Source organism: Ciconia boyciana, chromosome 29 (assembly GCF_034638445.1).
Source record: "Ciconia boyciana chromosome 29, ASM3463844v1, whole genome shotgun sequence".
Taxonomy (NCBI): Eukaryota; Metazoa; Chordata; class Aves; order Ciconiiformes; family Ciconiidae; genus Ciconia; species Ciconia boyciana.
Genome location: NC_132962.1, coordinates 1814917 through 1834056, shown reverse-complemented (window position 1 = coordinate 1834056; position 19140 = coordinate 1814917). Strand labels below are relative to the sequence as shown.

At 74.6% G+C, this 19140-nt stretch overlaps 6 protein-coding genes across 6 annotated transcripts in view; 3 read left to right on the top strand and 3 right to left on the bottom strand.

The window, feature by feature from the left end:
* LOC140644806 (uncharacterized) overlaps positions 1-19140 on the top strand; it is a 297384-nt gene that overhangs the window by 14237 nt on the left and 264007 nt on the right. The gene's annotated exons all lie outside the window — the stretch shown is intronic.
* Positions 1047-4693, bottom strand: AGPAT1 (1-acylglycerol-3-phosphate O-acyltransferase 1). The gene is made up of 7 exons (XM_072848037.1): positions 4614-4693; positions 4267-4456; positions 3609-3742; positions 3111-3286; positions 2820-2915; positions 2674-2746; positions 1047-2222 (listed from the first exon to the last, which is right to left on the bottom strand). Exons 2-7 carry the CDS (start codon positions 4449-4451, stop codon positions 2062-2064), a joined length of 825 nt encoding a protein of 274 aa, XP_072704138.1. The 5' UTR covers positions 4452-4456; positions 4614-4693; the 3' UTR covers positions 1047-2061.
* On the top strand, positions 5118-7072 carry RNF5 (ring finger protein 5). Its single transcript, XM_072847825.1, has 5 exons — positions 5118-5388; positions 5937-5955; positions 6089-6189; positions 6856-6907; positions 7028-7072. Exons 1-5 carry the CDS (start codon positions 5249-5251, stop codon positions 7070-7072), a joined length of 357 nt encoding a protein of 118 aa, XP_072703926.1. The 5' UTR covers positions 5118-5248.
* ATF6B (activating transcription factor 6 beta) lies at positions 7897-14315 on the bottom strand. Its single transcript, XM_072847824.1, is given in 17 exon segments — positions 7897-8422; positions 8987-9071; positions 9166-9277; positions 9436-9505; positions 9793-9878; positions 10077-10231; positions 10666-10822; positions 10883-10974; positions 11833-12018; positions 12281-12348; positions 12350-12447; positions 12758-12935; positions 13003-13075; positions 13147-13238; positions 13518-13599; positions 13704-13780; positions 14078-14315. Coding segments are annotated over 17 exon segments (1977 nt in total). The 5' UTR covers positions 14163-14315; the 3' UTR covers positions 7897-8141.
* Positions 14267-16634, top strand: FKBPL (FKBP prolyl isomerase like). The gene is made up of 3 exons (XM_072847823.1): positions 14267-14614; positions 14714-15796; positions 16164-16634. The coding sequence occupies exons 2-3, from the start codon at positions 14750-14752 to the stop codon at positions 16632-16634; spliced, it is 1518 nt and encodes a 505-aa protein (XP_072703924.1). The 5' UTR covers positions 14267-14614; positions 14714-14749.
* On the bottom strand, positions 16892-19081 carry PRRT1 (proline rich transmembrane protein 1). Its single transcript, XM_072847821.1, has 5 exons — positions 19063-19081; positions 18550-18580; positions 18249-18345; positions 17590-17829; positions 16892-17472 (listed from the first exon to the last, which is right to left on the bottom strand). The coding sequence occupies exons 1-5, from the start codon at positions 19079-19081 to the stop codon at positions 17296-17298; spliced, it is 564 nt and encodes a 187-aa protein (XP_072703922.1). The 3' UTR covers positions 16892-17295.

The window sequence follows — 19140 nt, the reverse complement described above, 5'->3', positions numbered from 1 at the left end:
ACCGCCTTGGGTCCTTGTGGGGCGGGGGTCCGCCTGCCTGGGGGCTGTGGGTCCCGGCCGCCTGGGTCCCACGCGGGTGCCCGCAGCACCACGTACCGGGTGGCCTCGCGGCGGGTGGAGCGACGGGTGCTGCGGCCCAGCGTCGTCTGCCGGCAGGGTGAGCGAGGGGTCCGGGGGCAGGGGTCTGGGGCGGGGGCTCAGAGATGGGGCTGGACCCTGGGGGGTGGGGAGGGGGAGGAAGCGGGGACCCCCGGATCCATGGGGGAGGGTGGGGGTCCCGGACGCCTGGGTCCCCTGCGGGGGGCGGGAGGGGGAGCGGGGACCCCCCCCCCGGTCACCTGGGGTGCCCCGGGGGGGGACAGGCTGGGGGGGCAGCGGGGTCCCGGACACCGGGGTCCCATGAGGTCGCCCGCCCCCCCAGCGCCCCCCCCGGAGCCCCTTGCGGCCCAGCTGACGGCGCTGCAGGAGCGGATGGAGGCGCTGGAGCAGGTGGGGCCAGGGGTGGTTTGGGGGTCCCCGTGCCCCATAAGTGGGTGCTGGAGGAGCTCCCACCCCCCCAGCACGTGGGGTGGGTGTGGGGGGACTCGGGCGCCCCCCACCTGACCCCCCCCCCCTTGTGTGGGGCAGGCGCTGGGGGGGCCCCTGCGGTACCTGGACCGGGTGGAGGCTCTGGGGGAGCAGCTGATGGACCTGGAGGAGCGACTGGGGGCCTGTGAGTGCCCCCCCGACCCGAGGGGACCCCAGGGTCACCCCACACCCCCGGGACCCCCACGGCCCCCCAAGACCCCCCACGAGCTCCTGGGATCCCTACAGCACCCCTGACCCCCAGGGGCACCCCAACACCCCCAACACCCCCCGTGACCCGTCACAAGCCCCCACGACCCCCATAGGACGCCCCAGGGACCCTATGGCCACATAGAGACCCCCCAATCATCCCGGCCCCCCCGCCCTCCCCTAACCCCCGTGTCCCCCCCCAGGTGACTGCGGGGCGGGAGGAACGGCTTCGGGTACAAAACCCGCCGCTGACATCATTCCCATCCCCCTGATGACATCATCACTCAGCCGCCGTGACATCACAAGGCGCCACGACTGGGGGGTTTATTAAAAGCGGGGGGAGCCCCGGAGCGGGGGGCGGGAGGAAAATTTGGCAAAATCCGTCCCCCCCCCAATAAATACGTGGCATTGCCCCCTAAAAAGGGGGCGGGGCCTGTTCTGGCAGCCAATCAGCACCTGCCCCCCCGCACTGCCCCACGGCCTGGGACCCCCCAGTCCCCAAATGGCACCGGCCATTGGGGGGGGGTCAGCCCTGTGCCCCCCCACGAGCCGTGGGTCAGTCCCTGGGGCCCCCACGTGGGGGTCTGGAGTGGGTTGGTCCGTGGATACCTCCCCACGTGGGGGTCTGGAGTGGGTCGGTCCATGGGGGCCCCCCCACGTGGGGGTCTGGAGTGGGTCGGTCCGTGGGGGCCCCCCCACGTGGGGGTCTGGAGTGGGTCGGTCCGTGGGGGCCCCCCTACGTGGGGGTCTGGAGTGGGTCGGTCCGTGGGGGTCCCGCTGTGGGTCATACCATGGTCCCGCTCTGGGTCACTCCGTGAGCCTCCTGTGGGTCCCGCCGTGGGTCAGACCAGGCCCCCGCTCTGCACCCCGCCATGGGTCTGACCAAGCTCTTCCTCCAGCTCCCGCCGTGGGTCAGTCCATGTGCTTCCATGGGTCCCGCTGTGGGTCGCTCCGTGCCCCACCTGGGGGTCAGTCCAGCCCCGCTCTTCCTCCAAGTCCCGCCGTGGGTCGCCCCGTGCTCCCGCCGTGGGTCAGGCCGCACTCTTCCTATGGATCCTGCCGAGGGTCGCTCTGTGCCCCGGCGCGGGTTGGTCCGTGTCCTACGCGTGGGTCCGCGCGTGCCCCACTTGCGGGTCCGTGCCCCGCCACGTGTCCGTCCACGTTCTACGCGTGGGTCAGCCCGTGCCCCGCTCGTGGGTCAGTCCACGTTCCACGTGAGGGTCAGCCCCTCTCCCGCCACCGTGGGGCCGGGCAGCGCCGTGGGGCAGCGGGTGGCCATGGGGCGGGTCACTGGGGGGCGGGGGGCGGCGCCGTGGGGCACAGCTCGGCCGAGAGCGCCTCGAAGGCCTCCAGCATGGCGGCGCGGACCCGCTCGGTGAGTGCCGGGACGTCGGCCGGGCCCAGCCCCCGGGTGGGCAGCGGCGGCAGCACCTGGATCACGCACTGCCCTGGGGGCAGGGGGTTGGGGGGCGCCCCACAGCCCACCCGGACCCCCCTGGACGTGGCCCTCCCCCTCCCCCACGTACACCCAGACCCCCACACACCCTCTTCCATGTACCCCACAGCCCCCCCATGTGCCTGCAGCCCCCCATTAGCACCCCCAAGCCTCCCCCCATGTACCCCGCGGGCCCCCCAGACCCACGTGTATCCCCCCAGAGCCCCCACGTGTCCCACAGCTCCCCAGACCCATACGTGTCCCAAAGCCGCCCCTCCAGGTACCCCTAGACTCCAGCCCACGCCCCAATGCCCCCCACATCACCCCCAGACCCACGTACCCCCCAGACCCCCATCCACGTGCCCCCAGATTCCACCCTGGCCCCCTCTACGGACCCCCCCCGACTCCCCTCACGCCCCCTAGATCCCCGGGCGCCCCCCAAACCCGGGTCCCCAGCCCCTCACCGGCCGTGAACCTCCGCTCCTGTTTGCTGTAGAAGTGCTGGTAGGAGGAGATAACGATGGGGACGACGGGGACCTGGGGGGCAGGCGGGGGGTGAGGGGTGCTGCCCCACGGCCGCCCCACGGCCGCCCCGCGGCAGCCCCCGTACCTGGGCCTGGACAGCGAGGTGGAAGGCGCCCCGCTTGAAGGGCAGCATGGAGCCGCTGTGGTTGCGCGTCCCCTCGGGGAAGACCCACACCCGGACCTGGGGGGAGACGGGGGGCCGCCCCACGGCGAGCCCGGGGGTGCCCCACGGCGAGGGGGATCAGCCAGGACTGCCCCACGGTGAGCAGAGGCCGCCCCACATCACTATGGGGCGAGCTACCCCCCAGCTGCCCCCCAGCACAGCCTGACACGAGGCCCCCCCCGGCCCCCAGCAGCTCCCCGCTGCCCCACTCACGTCCTGGCTGAGCATGGTGTGGGCGGCCTCGGCCATGACGCTGATGGCGTCGTGCGTCCGCTTGCGGTCGATGAAGATGATGCCGCCGAGCCAGCAGACCACCCCCACGGCCCCCATGTAGAGCAGCTCCCGCTTGGCGATGGGCACGCAGCGGTCCGGCAGCACCTCCATCATCCCTGGGGGCTGCCGTTAGCCGGGGGGCGGCTATGGGGCCAGGGGCCGGCTACGGGGCCGGCTACGTGCACGCGCCGCCGCTCCAGCGGCGCCTCCATCACCCCTGGGGCCGCATCAGCCGTGGGGCTGCCGCGGGGCCGGGGTCGAAGGGCGGCCGCGGGGCAGGGGGCTGCTAGGGGGTCAGGCGGTGGGGCAGCGCCGTGGGGCGGGCGCGCCCAGGGGATCGAGGGAGCCGCGGTGGCTGCTGACGATGAGACAGGGGCACAGGGGGTACGGGCCAGGGCCGCGGGGCGGCCGTGGGGCAGGGCCGCGGGGCGGGCGTACCCAGCAGGTCGAGGGAGCTCTGGTGGTTGCTGACCACGACGTAGGGCTGCCGGGGGGGGAAGTGCTGGGCGCCCCGCACCGCCATCCGGATCCCGTAGAGGTGCTTCACGTGCTGCATCAGCCCCCGGATGATCCTGCCCGGGGACACGGGTTAAGGCGATGCCCCACGGCCGCTCCAGGGCTGCCCCACGGCCCCGCGTACCCCCACAGTTCACGTCCGGGAACCCCAGGCGGCGAAGGGGGCGGCCCGGCCCCGTGTCCCCCCCCATCCCATGCCCCCACGTCCCCCGTGTGTCCCCCCGTCCCATCACCCCACGTCCCCCTTCCCCCTACATCCCACTCCCCATCCCGCCGTGTCCCCCACATCCCATCACCCCATGTCCCCCTGCATCCCCCAACCCACCCCCGTATCCCCCATCCCATCCCCCGTGCCCCCACATCCCCCCGTGTCCTCCCCATCCCATCCCCCACATCCCCCGTGCCCCCACATCCCCCGTGTCCTCCCCCATCCCATCCCCCACATCCCCCCGTGTCCTCCCCCATCCCATCCCCCACATCCCCCGTGTCCCCCCATCCCACCCCCACGTCCCCCACATGCCCCTGTCCCATCCCCCACGTCCCCCCATCCCCCACCCCGTCCCCCGTGCCCCCGCCCCACTTCATGTTCTCCACGTCGCGGCCGCGCAGGGCGCAGAGCGGGATGGCCACCAGCGCCAGCAGCAGGATCCACCCGTTGTAGAAGCCCATCTTGCAGAAGAAGCGGAAGGACCCGCTCCGCTCGTACAGCACCGGCAGCGCCAGCAGCGCCAGCGCCAGCGCCGCCGTCCCCACCGTCACCTCCATGGCGCCTGCGGCGGGCGGCGGAGCCTCAGGGCGGGCCCGGGACCCCGGGACACCCCCCGCCCCGGGCCCCAGCGCCCGGCAGCGAACGCCCCCAGCCCCAACCCCCGCTTCACCCCCGGACCCCCCGCGCCCCCGGGACCCCCCCCCGCCGCTCCCCGGTACCGGGCGGGGCCGGGCGGGGCGGCGGCTGCGGCGGCGGCGGCGGCGGCGGCGGCGGGCCCTTCCCGGCGGCGGCGGCGGCGGCAGCGGAAGCGGCGTCGCTGACGGGCGGCTCAATGAGCCAATGAGCGCCGGCCGCGCCGGCCGCGCGTCCCGCCCCCCGCCCGGCGCCGTTCCCCTCGCGGCCACGCATGGCGGGGGGTGGGGGGGGGGGGGCGGGACCGCGCGTCGCCACGGCAACGCCGCCGCCTCGTTCCGCCCCCCGAAAGGACGGCGGGAAGGCGGGAGCCGGCCCGCGCGCTGATTGGGCGGCGCGGCGAGCCGGTTAAGGCGGCGCGGCCAATCAGCTCCGGCCACCGCGCCCCCTGGAGGCAGCGCCCTGCCTCCGTACGTACAGACCAATGGAAAGCGGTCGCCCCGCCCCGTTGCCGGGAGGAGGAGCCGGGGGGGAGGGGCTCGATGGCTGATCGCGCCACCCAATAGCGACGCGCTAAACGAGCACCGCCCACCCGGGGAGGCGGGGCTCCGCGCCCCGCCGCCAGTAGAAGGGGCGGAAGGCCGGCAGGCGGTGACCGGCGGGCGGAACGGCCAATGAGGCGCGGCGAGGCGGGGCAGGCGGGGCCGCGCGGAGGCGGAAGATGGCGGCGGACGCGGGGGCGCCTGACGGGGGCCCCGAGGGGCCAAACCGCGGCGGCGGCGGCGGCGGCGCCTTCGCCTGCAACCTCTGCCTGGAGCCCGCGCGCGACGCCGTGATTGGCCGCTGCGGGCACCTGTACTGGTGAGGGGCGGGGCCGGCGGGGCGGGGCCGAGGGCGGGGCTTAGGATGGGGCGGGCCTGTGTGGGGCTGGGGGCGGGGCCATGGGGGGTATGGGGGGCCATAGGGTGAGCTGGGGAGGACTATAGGGGACTACAGGGTGAGCTATGGGGGGCTGTGGGGTCTCTGGTGGGGCTATGGGGGACTATAGGGGGCCATAGGGTGAGCTATGGGGGGCTATGGGGAGGGGGGTACGGGAGCCTATAGAGGACTCTAGGGTGAGCTATGGGGTCTCTGGTGGGGCTATAGAGGGGCTACAGGGGGTCATAGGGTGCGCTATGGGAGGGTATAGGTGTCTACAGGGTGAGCTATGGGGGGCTATGGGGTCTCTGGGGGGCTATAGCGGGTATGAGGGACTACAGGGGGCCATGGGGAGAGCTGTGGGGGGGCTATGGCATCTCTGGTCGGGCTATGGGGCCTGTGGGGCTCTAGGGGGTGGGGGGGCTATGGGGCAGCTATAGTGGGAGGACGGGCCCGGCCGTGGGGCGCTGACGCCGCGTCCCCCCTTGCAGCTGGCCCTGCCTGCACCAGGTGAGCGACCCCCGGGGGGCCGGGGCCCGTCCGTGGGGCAGGGATCGGCCGGGAGTGGGGCTCGGGCTGCCCCGCCCATGGGCCTGGGGTGCCCCGGTGTGGGGGCCGTGGGGCAGCGCTGTGGGTCCCACAGTGGCTGCTGACACGGCCCCGCTGCGCCGTCTGTGGGGCTGGGATCAGCCGCGACAGCGTCGTGCCCCTCTACGGGCGGGACAGCGCCCGCCGGGACCCCCGGTGAGGGGCGGGGGGTCACGGGGGGCTGGGGGGTCATGGGGGGCTGGGACCCCCGGTGAGGGTGCTAGGGGGTCATGGGGGCTAGGACCCCCGGTGAGGGGCTGGGGGGTCACGGGAGGCTGGGACCCCCAGTGGGGGGCTGGGGGGCTCATGGGGGGCTGGGACCCCCGGTGAGGGGCTCATGGGGGGCTGGGACCACCGGTGAGGGGGCTGGAGGGGGCTAGGACCCCTGGTGAGGGGGCTGGGGGGTCATGGGGGGTGGGACCCCCCAGTGGGGGGGCTGGGGGGGTCACGGGGGGCTGGGACCCCCGGTGAGGGGGCTCATGGGGGGCTGGGACCACCGGTGAGGGGGCTGGAGGGGGCTAGGACCCCTGCTGAGGGGGCTGGGGGGTCATGGGGGCTGCGACCCCCGGTGAGGGAGCTGGGGGTTTGGGGATCCATGAGGGGCGGCGGGGGGGACTACGGAGAGGAGGGTTTATGGGGGGCTGTGGGGCACTGAGAGTCATGTAGAGTGGAGGGGGCTGGGGGAGTATGGGGGGCATGAGAAGGGGAGGGGATGTGGGGCAGGGGCCATGGGGGCTGGGGAGGTGGGTTGTGGGCTGGGGGGGCTATGGGGCACCGCTGTGGGGTGCGGAGGGCCTGTTCCCCCCCTCACCCCCCCCCCAGGCTGGAGACCCCCCGACCCCGGGGGCAGCGCCCAGAGCCCGAGAGCCGGGAGGTGAGTGACCGCTGGGCCCCACGGCAGCCCCCCAGCACATCCCAGCTCCATGCCCCACCCCGAGCCCCCAAGTGCCCTCCCAGCCCCCAAGTGCCACAGTGACTCCCCCATCCCCCACAGGCGATGCCGCTCCCCCTCCCCAACAATCCCCCCACGTCCCCCTGAGCAATACAGCCCCCAAGTGTCCCCACCCCTCAGTACCCCAACACCCCTCAACGCCCCGGTTCCCCCCGCCGGTGACACAGCCCCCCGTGTCCCCCAGGTGCCCCCACCGGCCCCGGCAGCAGCTTCCACGTGGCCTTCGGCTTCGGGCGTTCCCCTTCGCCTTCTTCAGCGCCGCCCCACAGCCCCCTGCCGCCGGCACAGGTACGTCCCTGGAACCCCCCGGGACCCCGCCCGGGCCCCCTGTGCACCCCAAAAGTGCCCCAAGGGGACCCCCCAGTACCTCCCTGGGACCAAAGACCCCCCGGGGTGGGGACCTTTCCCATCCCGCTCTTGGGGTGCTCCCAGGAGGGTGCTTGGGGTCCCCCCTCCCAGTGGAGGTGTCCTGGGGCTCCCCCCACTGACAGGGGGTTTGGGGGTGTCCCCCCTCCGCAGGGGACGCTGGGGATCCCCCCCCGGGCTCGCTGGACTCCATCTTCCTCTTCATCGCTGCTGCCTTCTTCCTCTGGCTGCTCAGCATCTGACCCCGGGGGGTCAATGGGGCTGGGGGGCTCTGGGACCCCCCGGATGCTGCAGGGGCCCTGGCCCCCCCCCCGTGGGGGTTCGCCACCCCCAGCCCCCCCCCAACTGTGAATAAAGCTGTTCCCCCTCCCCCCACATCTGCTTTGGGGCATTCAGAGGGTTTCAGGGGCCCAAAATTAAGCACAAATGGGGGCTGTGTACCCCCCCCGGACGCCTGCCTCCCCCCGTCCCTCCCCCCCGGGCGAAGATCCGGGTTTTTTTTTCCCGTTTTTTATTGATCCGGGTAGAAAACGGCCCCCGGGGGAGGGGGGGCGCCGTGAGGGCGCTGCCCCTTTAAGGGACATTAGGGGGCGGGGCTCCCCGGGGTAAGTGCTTGCACGGGGAGGGGCCTCACGAAGGGGGCGGGGCTTGCCCGGGCGGAGAAGCTCCACCCCCTGCGAGGACCTGGTGGGCAGGGCCTCCACCTCGGCGGGCAGAGCTCCATCCCTGGCACGCGGCGCTTGTTCCCACGGGGCGGGGCTTTCAGGCCCCCCCCACCAGTGGGCGGGGTTTACCCCGGGGGGCGGGGCTTGATCCCTGGCCCCGGGGCCGGTTCCCGCGGACGGTGCTTTGCCCGGGGGGGGGGGGGCCTCCCGCCGAGGGGCGGGGCTAGCCACCGCCCCCCAGGTAGAGGGTGCGGGGGCGGCGGGGGCCGCAGGGGCGGCGGGCGCCCGGCTGCGGTTGGCGGGGGGGGGGACCGGCGGCGCCGGACGTGGATCACGCGCGTGTCCATCACCTCGCAGTCCACCTGCATCATGGCCTCCAGGCCCCCCCCGCGCCCCGACAGGCTCTCTGGGGGGGGCAGGGGGTCGGCTGGGGGCCCTCCGGGCAGAGGGACTCCCCCCCCCCCCCCCGGGACGGAGGGGGACCCCAGGAAAAGGGGGAACCCCCAGTGAGATGCGACCCCCCCACCCTGGATGACGGGGACTCCCCCCCAGGTGACTGTGAGCCCCCCCAGGGCAACGGGGAGCTCCCCGGGGCAACGGGGACCCCTCCCGGTCACTGTGAGCCCCCTCATGCCACGGGACCCCCCAGGGTGAGCCCCCACTGCCCAGCAATGGAGAGCCCCCAGGGCATCAAGGATCGCCCCCAGGGGAAAGGGGTGACCCAGCCCCCCCCCAGCACAGGGAGCCCCCAAAAACGGGCAGCACCCCAGAATGATGAGGGACCCCTTTGGGGTGACCAGACCCCCCCCCCCACAGGGATCCCCCCCCGCCCTTGGACACGGGATCCCCTGGGTACGGGTGGGACCCTGAGGACATGGGGGCCCCCCAAACATACGTGGGACCCCACTGGGGGGGGAGGACATACAATGGGGCCCCCCCGGGACAAGGGGGTCCGGGGGTCCCCACTCACCGTTGAGGGCGGCCGCCGGCATCACCAGGGACATCTTCGGCCGCGACGTCTTGTTGTGGCTGATGGCCGGCAGCAGGAGGTGGTCCTGGGGGGGGGGGCCCGGGGACACGGCATTGGGGACCCCCCCCACCCCCAGCAGACCCCCCCAGCCGCCCCCCAGCTCCCCCAACCCCCCGTACCCGCCGGAAAGAGACGACGTAGAAGGTGTCCTCGCGGCGGTCGATGGCGGCCAGGAAATGGGGTTCAGCCCGGTCGGGGCGGTAGAGCTGGAGCTGCCCCGGGGGGCCCTGGGGGACGTGGGGGGGTTCTGGGGTACGGGGAGCACACACAGGGGTGGGTTTGGGGTCCAGGAGGAAGTGGGGAGTTTGAGGGCACATGGAGAGTTTGGGGGCACAGAGGGGTTGAGGGGCACAGGCGGTTGGGGGGGTCGCGCTCCGGGGGTCTCTCACCTCTCGGGGTGGGGGGTGGCCGGGACGAGGCGGGAGGAGGCTGGTGCCTTCCAGGGGGCGATGCCTGAAACTGCCCTGGGGGTCAGGGGAACAGGGACCCCGCAGTGCCCTCCAGGACACACCTCCCGACCCTGCCAGGGACCCCCAACTCCGAGAACCCCCCGACGACCCCCAGTGTGCCAGGACCCCCAAAGACCCCCTGGGATGCTACAGGCCCCTCCCCAGCCCCCTGGACAGCTCTGGGGACTTCCCACATCCCCAGGGACCCCAAAATGCCCCCCCTCCGTGGCCACCGAGGGTCCCAGAGCCCTCGGGGCCCCCCAGGACCCCCCCACCCCCGGGGACGCCCCTCCCCACCTGGCTGCGGGGCGGCCGGGGGAGACCCCGGTTTCCGTCGGTCGATCTGGTGGCGCCGGACCCACCCGCTGAGCTCGTCCGCCAGCCTGGGGGGGCCGGGGGGGGTCAGGGGGACGGGGGGGGCCCCACGGGGACCCCCCCCCACCCCCTTCCCACCCCCCCACCCCGGGGCATGCTGGGAAATCCCCCACAATGCCCTGCCCCCGTGACCCCCCCCGCCCCCAATCCTCCCCCAGTCCTCCGCGTTCCCCCAGCCCCCCTCTGCCCCCGTGCCCCCCACGCACCGCAGGGACTCGGTGCGGTTGAAGCGGCGACAGTCGGACGCCCGGAACAGCCCGTCCAGCTCCCGCAGCGTCACCGCGCCCAGCGAGGCATTCCTGGGGGCCGGGGGGTCAGGGGGGCCTTGGGGTGTGCAGGGGCTCACAGGGTCAGGGGTCCCCTTGGGTTTGGGGGGGGCCACTGAAGCCCACTCGGGTTGGGGGGGTCACTGGGGTCCATTGGGGTCTCGGGGGCCCAGTGGGGGTCAGGGGGCCCACTGGAATCAGGGGGTCTGGGGGCCATTGGGCTCCATTTGGGGGGGACACAATAGGATCAGGGGCTCCCCTTGGGTTTGGGGGGCCACTGAAGCCCACTCGGGTTGGGGAGGTCACTGGGGTCCATTGGGGTCTGGGGGGCCCAGTGGGGGTCAGAGGATCCCCTTGGGTTTGGGGTGGGGCACTGGGGTCAGGGGGTCTGGGGGGCCATTGGGCTCTATTGGGCGGGGGCAATAGGGTCAGGGGGTCCCATGGGGTTTGGGGGCCACTGGGGTCAGGGGGACCACTGGGCTCCACTGGAGGGGTGCCCGGTGGGGGGGGGGGCGGTGTGTGCACGTACCTGAAGGGGTCCTGCCGGGGGCTCCTGGCGCGGCCCCGGGGGGGGTCCCCACGTCCGGGGCAGGCTGGCGCCGGGGAGCCCCCCCTCGGCCACCCCCAGGAGGTGCCGGCGGCCCCGCGGGGGGGGCTGGGGCTCGGCGGGCGGCGGCTGCCAGCGGCTGCGGGAGGGGGAGTTGAGGGGGGTGGTGGCAGCGGGGCCCCCCACCCCCGACACCCACCGGAGGGGGCCCAGGTTGAAGGCAAGGAAGAGGAGGAGGGCGGCGAGGCAGGCCAGCTTGCGGGGGCCCGGGACGGGGCTCAGCTCCGAGCTCTGGGGGGGACATGACGGGGGGCGGGGGGGTGTGTCAGGCCCGGCCCCCGAGGGCCACAGTGCCCCCCGCACCCACGCAATGGTCCGTCCCGCACAGCCTGCTGTGGTGCCCCCCAGGCCCTTTGCAATGGTTTGTCCCACCCCCGCCCCCCATAACGGTACATCCCACAGCCCCCACCCTGGCGCACCCCCCATTGCCCTGCGATGGTACAGCCTGTTGCCGTGGTAATGAGACCCGCCCCTCCCCCCCCCCGGTGGGCTGTACCATTATGGGCCGGGGGCGGGGGGGGGGGACAGGCTGTATCAGAGTAGCACAGAAGCTGTAGCATTATGGGGGGGGCACAGACTGTACCATCACAGAACTGGAGGAGGCAGACTATACCAATGTGGGGTGGGGATGCCAGACTGTAACATTACGGGCCTGGGGGGGGGGGGGCTCAGTAATTATGATTATGTATTATAATAATAATGCATTATTACAGGATAATGCATTATTATAGAATGGGGAGCACAGATGAGCATCATGCCATGGATGGAACGAGCTGTACCATTACAGCTGGGGGGGACAGAGACTGTACCATTAGGGAACAAGGGGGAGCACAGACTGTACCATAACAAAATCGGGGGGGACAAGCCGTGCCCATCAGGAGATGGGGAACAGGGAGGGGGGACGACGGGCTGTACCACTACAGGACAGGGGAAACACAGGCTGTGCCATTAGCAGACGAGGGGGGCACAGACTGCACCGTTACAAGACAGCGGGTGACAGGCCGCGCCATCAGGGGGTGGGGGGCAACGGCCCGCCCCAGGGCTGGGGGGGGGGACCCCCCAGCCCCCTCCCCCATCCGCAGGCCCCACCTGGCCCAGGAGGGCGTCGAGGCGGCGGCGCAGGAGCCCGTTCTCGCGGCGCAGGCGGTCGTTGTCGGCCAGGGCCTGGCGCAGCCGCTCTTCCAGCCCCTGCACGTATTCCTTGCGCCGGCGGCGCGACTGGCACGCCGACTCCCGGTTCTTGATCATGCGCTGCTGCCGCTTCAGCACCTTCGCCTGCGCCCGCGGGTCACCAGGGGGCCGGTGGGGGGGACCCCGGGGTCTCAGGGGAAGGGGAGCCCGGCGGGATGGGGACACCCAACAGGGGCGGGGGGCACCCCTGGGGGAGAAGGGACGCTGGGGGGACACCCTGGGGTGGGGGATGTCCCAGGAGGGACAGGAGACACCCAGGGGTCGGGGGGGGGGAATCCCGAGGGCTCGGGGTCACACGGGAGTCAGGGGTCATGCGGGGGATCAGGGGTCACGCGGGGGTACTCACGTCGACCTCCTGGGGGCCGGGAGGGGCGGGAGCGGGGGCCGGGACGATGGTCTTGGCCTCGGGCTTGGGGGGGCCGGGGGGTGCGGGGGCCCCCGGCCGGGGGGACAGGCACAGGAGCCCCGGCAGCAGCAGCTCCGCTGGCGCCAGCAGCACCGCGGGGGCCGGCACTGCAGATCCCCAAAGCCCCCACCTCACCCAGGGCCCCCAAAACACCTCCTCATCACCCCAGGCCCCCCAAACCTCCTCCTCATCACCTCACCTGCCCCCAACCCTGCTTTCCCTTTTCCCAGACCCCCCAGCACCCCAAACCCCCAATCCCACAGCCTCAGCACCCCTTAGACCTCCCAAAACCCCTCCCCACGGTGCCCCCTGCCCCTCCAACCCCCCTCCCCATGGCCCCAGGACACCCCCGGGCCACCCCAACCCCCTCCCCATTGCCCCAGATGCCCCCAGCACCCCCAACCTCCCCAGCCCTACCGGTGATGGCTGCAGGCAGTGGGGGAGCGGCTCCAGGCAGCGGCTGCAGCAGGATGGTCTGCGGGGGCTCGGGCGGCCCCGCCGGGCCCAGCAGCACCCCCGGGGGGCTTGGGCTGGATGGGGGGGGTCCGACGGCTGGGGGGGCCCTCTGCCTTCACGGCCCGCGGCGCCTTCCCTGCTGCGGCACGGGGGAGTCAGGGAGTGGCAGGACCCCCCCAGCCCCTCTCTGTCCGTCCTCAGCTTACCGGCGTCCGGGGGGGCGCAGGGCAGCGGAGGGGTCGGCTCTGTCTTCACCCCCGGCTCGGGGGGGCTGGGGGCCTGCGGGGACAGAGCTGAGAGGGGGAGGCAGGTGGGGGGGGGCAGCGGGGGCACCGGTGGGGGGCACGTACCCAGGCCAGGGGCTCGGAAGCGGAGGAGAGGCCGGAGGAGTCGGAGCAGTGGGACGAGGCGGGGGACCCCGGCTCTGACTTCACCTGCAGGTCTGGGGGGCGGGGGGGGCATGCGGCGAGCGGGGTCCCTGTGCCGCTGCGCCCCGAATGCCCCCCCCCCGCCCTGTCACCCCCCCCAATCCCCCACTAGGGCCCCGCTGACAACCCCATATCCTTCCCCCAGCTCCCCATCACCTTGGCCAGCCCCCCATATCTCTCCTCCCAGCCCCCTGTACCCCCTCCCCACACCCCGTGAACACGCCCAGCACCCCATATCCCCCCCAGACCACCCACATAACACCCCAGCACCCCCCTTCTGCCCCCCCACTCACCGGGGAAGAGGCTGGGGGGCTCCTGGTCCCACGGGGGGTCAGGGGGGCTGGCGGCCTCGCCCCCATCGAAGGCACAGTCGAACTGGGGGGGAGAGGATGAGGGTCCGGGACCCCCGGGGGCGGGGCCGGAAAGACCCCACCCGGAGGGGGCGTGGCTTGGGCACCCCCGGAGGGGGCGGGGCTTACCATGGGGTCGGGGTCCAGGGAGGGAAAGAGGTGGGCGGGCTCCAGCCTGTCATCAAGGCAACCGTAGAGAGCGGCATCTGGGGGTGGGGTGGGGTTTACAAGGAAAGCCCCGCCCCCAAGGGGCTTAGCCCCCCCCCTCAACACGGCTCGCTCCGCCCCAAAGGGTTTATCCCCGCCTTTCTCCAGACCACGCCCCCTTAGGCCCCGCCCCCGAGAAATCCCCCACGTGCCCAGACAGCCCGGCGAAGCGGCCCCGCCCCTTCGCCAGGCCCCGCCCCGCCCGGCGCACGCGGAAGCACCCGCCGCCCCCCCCGCGGCCCCGCCCCGCCTCCCCAGGCCCCGCCCCGCCCGGTCCCCGCCCCGCCCGGGCCTACCCCAGTCCTCGGCCCCCAGCAGGTTGTCGGCCCGGAACCGCCCCGCGTCGCTCAGCACCAGCAGCTCCGGCGCCAGCGCCGCCATCTTCCGCCCGCCGCGCCCCGCCCCGCGCGCCCCGCCCCGCCCCGCGCGCGGTCGCCAATCCGCGCCGCCGCCGCCGCCGCCGCTGCCCAACCGGAGCGCGGCTGGCCCGGCAGGCCCCCGCGCAGGCGCGCTAGGGGCGGGGCGGGAGGCGCATGCGCGCCGCCTTCTTCCGCTCCACCCGCGGCCCCCCCCCCTTCCGGCGGCGTTTAAAGGGGCAGCGCCGCCGCCGCCGCCGCACGCCTGGGCCGGTCTGTGTCCCCCCCCCCCACCGCCGCCCCGGACGCCTGAGTCCCTCCTTCGGCCCCGGTAGGACCCGCCCCGCCCTCCGGGGGAGGAGAAGGAAGGTGGGCGTCCCCATGGCAACGCCGTCCAGGCGGGCCGCGGCCTAGCTGGGGCGTGGCCGGATGTGACGCAACGAGGCGGGGCTGCGGGGCGACGGGGCCCTCGCCCAGGTGGGAGCGGGAGCGGCCCGGACGGCGGGGGCGGGGGGGCCGGGACGGGCGGGGGGGTCCGGTCCCCTCTGACCGGGCTCCGCCCCTTCTCCCTCACAGGGCAGCGGCGGAGAGACGCGATTGGCCGAGGAAGAGATGGAGGGAGGCGATTCAGCCAATGGGGAGGCAGCGCTCCGAGGAGCAGCCAATGGGGCTGGAGCCCCTGTAGAGGAGCCGGCCAATGGGCAGCGAGCGCCCGGAAGTTTGCCCAATGCGGAGGGAGGGAGGCCAGCACCGGCCAATGAAGAGCTCGGGGGAGCCCACGCAGTGGGGGAGTTGTCCAATGGGATCGCACCGCTGCAGGGCTCGCGCAATGAGGGAAGGGGGAGCCCTGGGTCAGCCAATGAGAAGCTAGATGGGTGGCCAGCAGCCAGTGGCTCAGCCAATGAGGACGGCGGAGGCCTGCGGGGCCCAGCCAGTAACGACGCCGGGCTCAAAGACGCGACCAATGAGATTGCGGGATGCCAGGGCCCGGCCAATGAGGCAGCCAGGCTGCAGGGCGCAGCCAATGAGAAAGCAGCACCGACTGAGGAGGCTGAAGGGGTGCAGCGCCCAACCAGTGAGGCTGCGGCGCCTGAAGCCCCAGCCAATGAGGATGCAGCACCACAAGCCCCAACCAATAAGGATGCAGTGCTGCATGCGCCAACCAACGAGGACACAGCACCTGAAGCTGCAAGCGGTCGGGGTGCAGCGCCACAAGCCCCAGCCAATGAGGATGCAGCGCCGAATGTCCCAGCCAGTGAGGGCGCCGCACCGCGATCCCCGGCCAAGGAGGACGCGGCGCCTGCAGCTCCAGCCAATGAGGGTGCAGCACTGCGAGCCCCATCCAATAAGGACGCAGCGCCTGAAGCCGCAACCAGTGAGGACGCAGCGCCACGCGCCGCAACCAATGAGAGGGCAGGACGCCTCGCTGGGGCCCAGGCTGCCTCCGCCCTCCCGGATCCCTCCAATGAGGAGGCGGCGGAGCTGCCGGCGCCGTCCAATGGGGATCCGTGGGACTGGTCGTGCGAGGAGGCGTGGCTGCGGGCGCCGGAGGAGGGGCTGGAGGGGGAGGAGCCGGGGGAGGGGCTGGAGGGTGGGAGGGGCCGGAGGGGAGGAGCCGGGGAGGGGTGGGAGGGGCCGGAGGGGAGGAGCCGGGGAGGGGTGGGAGGGGCCGGAGGGGAGGGGCGGGGCGCTGGTGGCTCAGCCCCGACGGCGCCTTCGCCAAGCGCGTGCTGCGGCGCGGGCGGGGCCTGGGGCGGCCCGGGCCGGGCTCGCGCTGCCGCGTGCGGCTGGAGGCCCCGCCCCCCGGGGGGGGGCCGGGGCCGGGGCCGGTGGCGGCGGCGGCGGGGCCGGGCGCTGGCGGACGCTGCGGCTGGGGGGGGGCGAGGGCCGCTGGGCCGCGGCGCTGGACGCCTGCCTGGAGACGATGGCGGCGGGGGAGCGGGCGCGGCTGCGGCCGGCGGGGGCGGCCGGGGCGCTGGGCGTGCGGCTGGGGCGCTTCTCGCCCGCGCCCGCCTTCTGGGAGCAGGAGGCGGGCGGCGGCGGGCGGTGGCGGGCGGTGCTGGCGCGGCAGGAGCGGGCGGGCGCGCTGCGGGGCGCGGGGGCGGCGGGCCCGGCGGCCCGGGTGTACGCGCAGGCCCTGCGGGAGGCGGTGGCGGCGGGGGGCGCCCCGCCGCTGCCGCCCGCGCTGGCGCGGCCCAAGGCGGAGCTGCACGCCGGGCTGGCGCTCTGCCAGCTGCGGCTGGGGCTGCCGGCGGCGGCGGCCGCCAACGCGGGGAAGGCGCTGGCCCTGCGGCCGGGGCACCTGGAGGCGCGCTTTCGGCGGGCTTTGGCGGCGGCGGCCATGAGCGACCTGGAGGCGGCGGCCGCCGACCTGGCGCTGGTGCTGCGGGAGGAGCCCGGGCACGCCGGGGCGCGGCGGGAGCTGCGCCGGGTGCGCGGGGCGGCCCGGGAGCGGGACGCGCGCCTGGCGCGGCGCCTGGGCCGGCTCTTCGCCTGAGGGGGGCCGGGGGTGCCCGCCGGGGCTAATAAAGGCCTGTTAACGAGCAGCGCTTCGTGGGGGCGGGGGATGCGGCGCCGTGGAGACGCGGGGGTGGGGGTGGGGGCGGGGTGTGCGCCCGCCCGCCCCAATTAGCAGCCCCTAACGGTGGCCCCGCCCCCTCGGACTGCGGCGGTTGCCATGGGGACCCCCGCCCCGCCCCCTCCCGTAAGGAGCGGCCCCGCCCCCCTATCAATATAGAGATTTATTGAACCGGCAGCAGCGGAACGCGGCGCAGGGGGCGGGGCTCGGCATGCAGATGGGGCGGGGCCCCGCCACAAAGCATCCTGGGAGGCCCGCCCACCGGGAGCCCTGGGGGCGGGGCCGGAAGCGTCGCTGGGGGGGGTGGGGGTCAGGCGTTGCCATGGCGATGCGGTACCTGTTACTATGGGCTCCCGCGCGTCGCCATGGCGTTGGCAACGGGGGGGGGCGGGCTGAGCGCTGTTGCCATGGCGACGCTGGGGGTCTCCGGCACCCGAGCCGTCGCTAGGGCGTCGCTGGGATGCCCAGCGTTGCCATGGCAATGGCCGTCGCTAGGAGATCCCCGGTGTCACCGCGGCGACGCCGGGGGTCCCTGTGGCCGCGACGGGGCGGGGGTCCCCGGGCGGTGGCGGCGGGCGGCCTACGGCTCCCAGTCGTTGTCGTGGTGCTGGGCGGCGATGATGATGACGACGGTGAGGATGGTGCAGAGCACGATGGCAGCGATGCCCACGGCCAGGCTGATGAAGGAGAAGTTTCGCGCCTCCCGCGAGGCGATCTCGGCCGAGACGATGTCCCCCCGCGCCACCGCCGCCCGCACCTGCGGGTGGGCACACCCACGGCGGCGTCGGCACCACCGTCCCACCGCCCCGGCGCCCTGCGTGGGCTGGGGGCGCCCGCCCGGCCGGCGGAGCCCCGTCCCCCCCGTCCCCCCCACCTGCACGGCCTTGACGATGGCGACGACGCCGGTGGGCCAGAAGCAGCAGAGGGTGGTGAGGACGGCGATGGGCAGGTAGTCGTGGGGTGCCCGGCGCCCCTCCAGCCCCCCTGGGACCGGGACCCCTCCCGGGACCCCCATGGGGGTCCCCACCGCCCCCCCCAGGGTGCCCCCCACCGGCACCCCCACGGGGCCGGGCAGGGGGCCCGGGCCGGGGCCGGGGGGGGCCGCCCCGAAGGCCTGCGGAGGGGAGAGGGGGCTCAGGGGTGGGGCCTCGGGGGGACACGCCCCCCATAGGCCACGCCCCGCACACCCCGGTGCTGTCTGCGGAGGCTCAGCCAGTGCCCCTCATCAGGCCACACCCCCGCCCCCGAGGCCACGCCCCTTCCCCACAGACCCTGCCCCCAGGCCAGCAGCCAGACCCTTCCTCTTTGCAGCCCCGCCCCTTACCCATAGGCCCCCCGTTGACCCCTCCAAGCCCCACCCCCTATCTAGGCCCCGCCCTAGCCCCACCCCTCCTCTCGGCCACGCCCCTCCAGTGGCCCCACCCTCCCTGCCAGCTCCCTCCTCCCGCACTCGCCCTCCTTCCCCACCGCCCCCTCTCCGCAGGCCCCGCCCACCGCCCGCCCCGCCCCCTCCCGCCGGCCCCGCCCACTCACGGGCCCGACGGGGTGAACGGGGACGTAGGCGGTGCAGGGCTGGAGCTGGAGGGCGAAGGGGGGCGCGTAGGGCAGGGGGCTGGGGGCCCCCGTAGGGCTGGGGGCAGCGGGGGGCCGGGGCAGCGTGGCCGCGTGCGGGGCCGCGTGCAGGGCCCCCCCGGCCCCCGGCAGCCCCGGGGCAGCGTGGCCGCCCCGCCGCCCCCGGCCCCCGGCCCCCGCGGCAGCGTGGCCGCCCCGCCGGGCCCCCGCGGCAGCGTGGCCGCCCCGCGCCCCCGGCCCCGGCGGCGCCGGCGGCCCGTACGGGGGCGAGGCGTGGGGCCCCTCCGGCGCTCCTGGGGGAGAGGGGCGTCAGGGCGGCCGGGCCCCCGGCCCCCCACCCCAGGGACCCCCCCACCCCCGGCCCGCTCATCCCCAGTGACTCCCCACGCTCCCAGCGCCCCCCAACCCCCTCGGTCCCCCGAGACCCCCAGCAGTCCACCCCCAAATCATACGGGCCCCCCATAAGCCCCGGCGACCCCCGAAACTCCCCATATCCTCCCAACCCCCCCCCGGCCCCGTTTCTGGGTCACCCCCCTCCCCGGGGCTATTTATAGCGCGACACCGGGGGGGGGCCTGGGTCCCCGGGCATGTGCACACGCCTGTGACACCCCCCGCCCTCCCGGGACACGCGCGTGCACAGGGGACACGCGTGGGATGGTCGCACACGCAGCATCCCCCGCCCGCAAAGCGCGGCCTCCGCGGACACGGGTGACCCGACACCGCCCCCCGGCCCTCCTGCCCCCCTCGCCCCCATCCCGCTCCCCCTGCTCCGCACCGGGTTTCTCGGCCGCCATGGCCGGGCCGAACCGGGACCGGGACCGGGACCGGGACCCCCAGCCGGGCCGGCGCAAAG

Coding starts and splice junctions, on each gene's coding strand:
- FKBPL (XM_072847823.1), top strand. CDS start 14,750: ATGGAGGGAGGCGATTCAGCCAATGGGGAGGCAGCGCTCCGAGGAGCA. Junction 15,797..16,163: donor AGGGGAGGAGCCGGGGAGGG/GTGGGAGGGGCC, acceptor TTCTGGGAGCAG/GAGGCGGGCGGCGGCGGGCG.
- RNF5 (XM_072847825.1), top strand. CDS start 5,249: ATGGCGGCGGACGCGGGGGCGCCTGACGGGGGCCCCGAGGGGCCAAAC. Junction 6,190..6,855: donor AGCGCCCGCCGGGACCCCCG/GTGAGGGGCGGG, acceptor CCCCCCCCCCAG/GCTGGAGACCCCCCGACCCC. Junction 6,908..7,027: donor CAGAGCCCGAGAGCCGGGAG/GTGAGTGACCGC, acceptor CATCCCCCACAG/GCGATGCCGCTCCCCCTCCC.
- PRRT1 (XM_072847821.1), bottom strand. Junction 18,346..18,549: donor GGGCCCCACGCCTCGCCCCC/GTACGGGCCGCC, acceptor CGCTGCCCCCAG/CCCTACGGGGGCCCCCAGCC. Junction 17,473..17,589: donor CCATCGTCAAGGCCGTGCAG/GTGGGGGGGACG, acceptor GCCCACCCGCAG/GTGCGGGCGGCGGTGGCGCG.
- AGPAT1 (XM_072848037.1), bottom strand. CDS start 4,451: ATGGAGGTGACGGTGGGGACGGCGGCGCTGGCGCTGGCGCTGCTGGCG. Junction 3,743..4,266: donor CGCGACGTGGAGAACATGAA/GTGGGGCGGGGG, acceptor GTCCCCGGGCAG/GATCATCCGGGGGCTGATGC. Junction 2,223..2,673: donor GGAGCGGAGGTTCACGGCCG/GTGAGGGGCTGG, acceptor CCCTGCCCCCAG/GGCAGTGCGTGATCCAGGTG.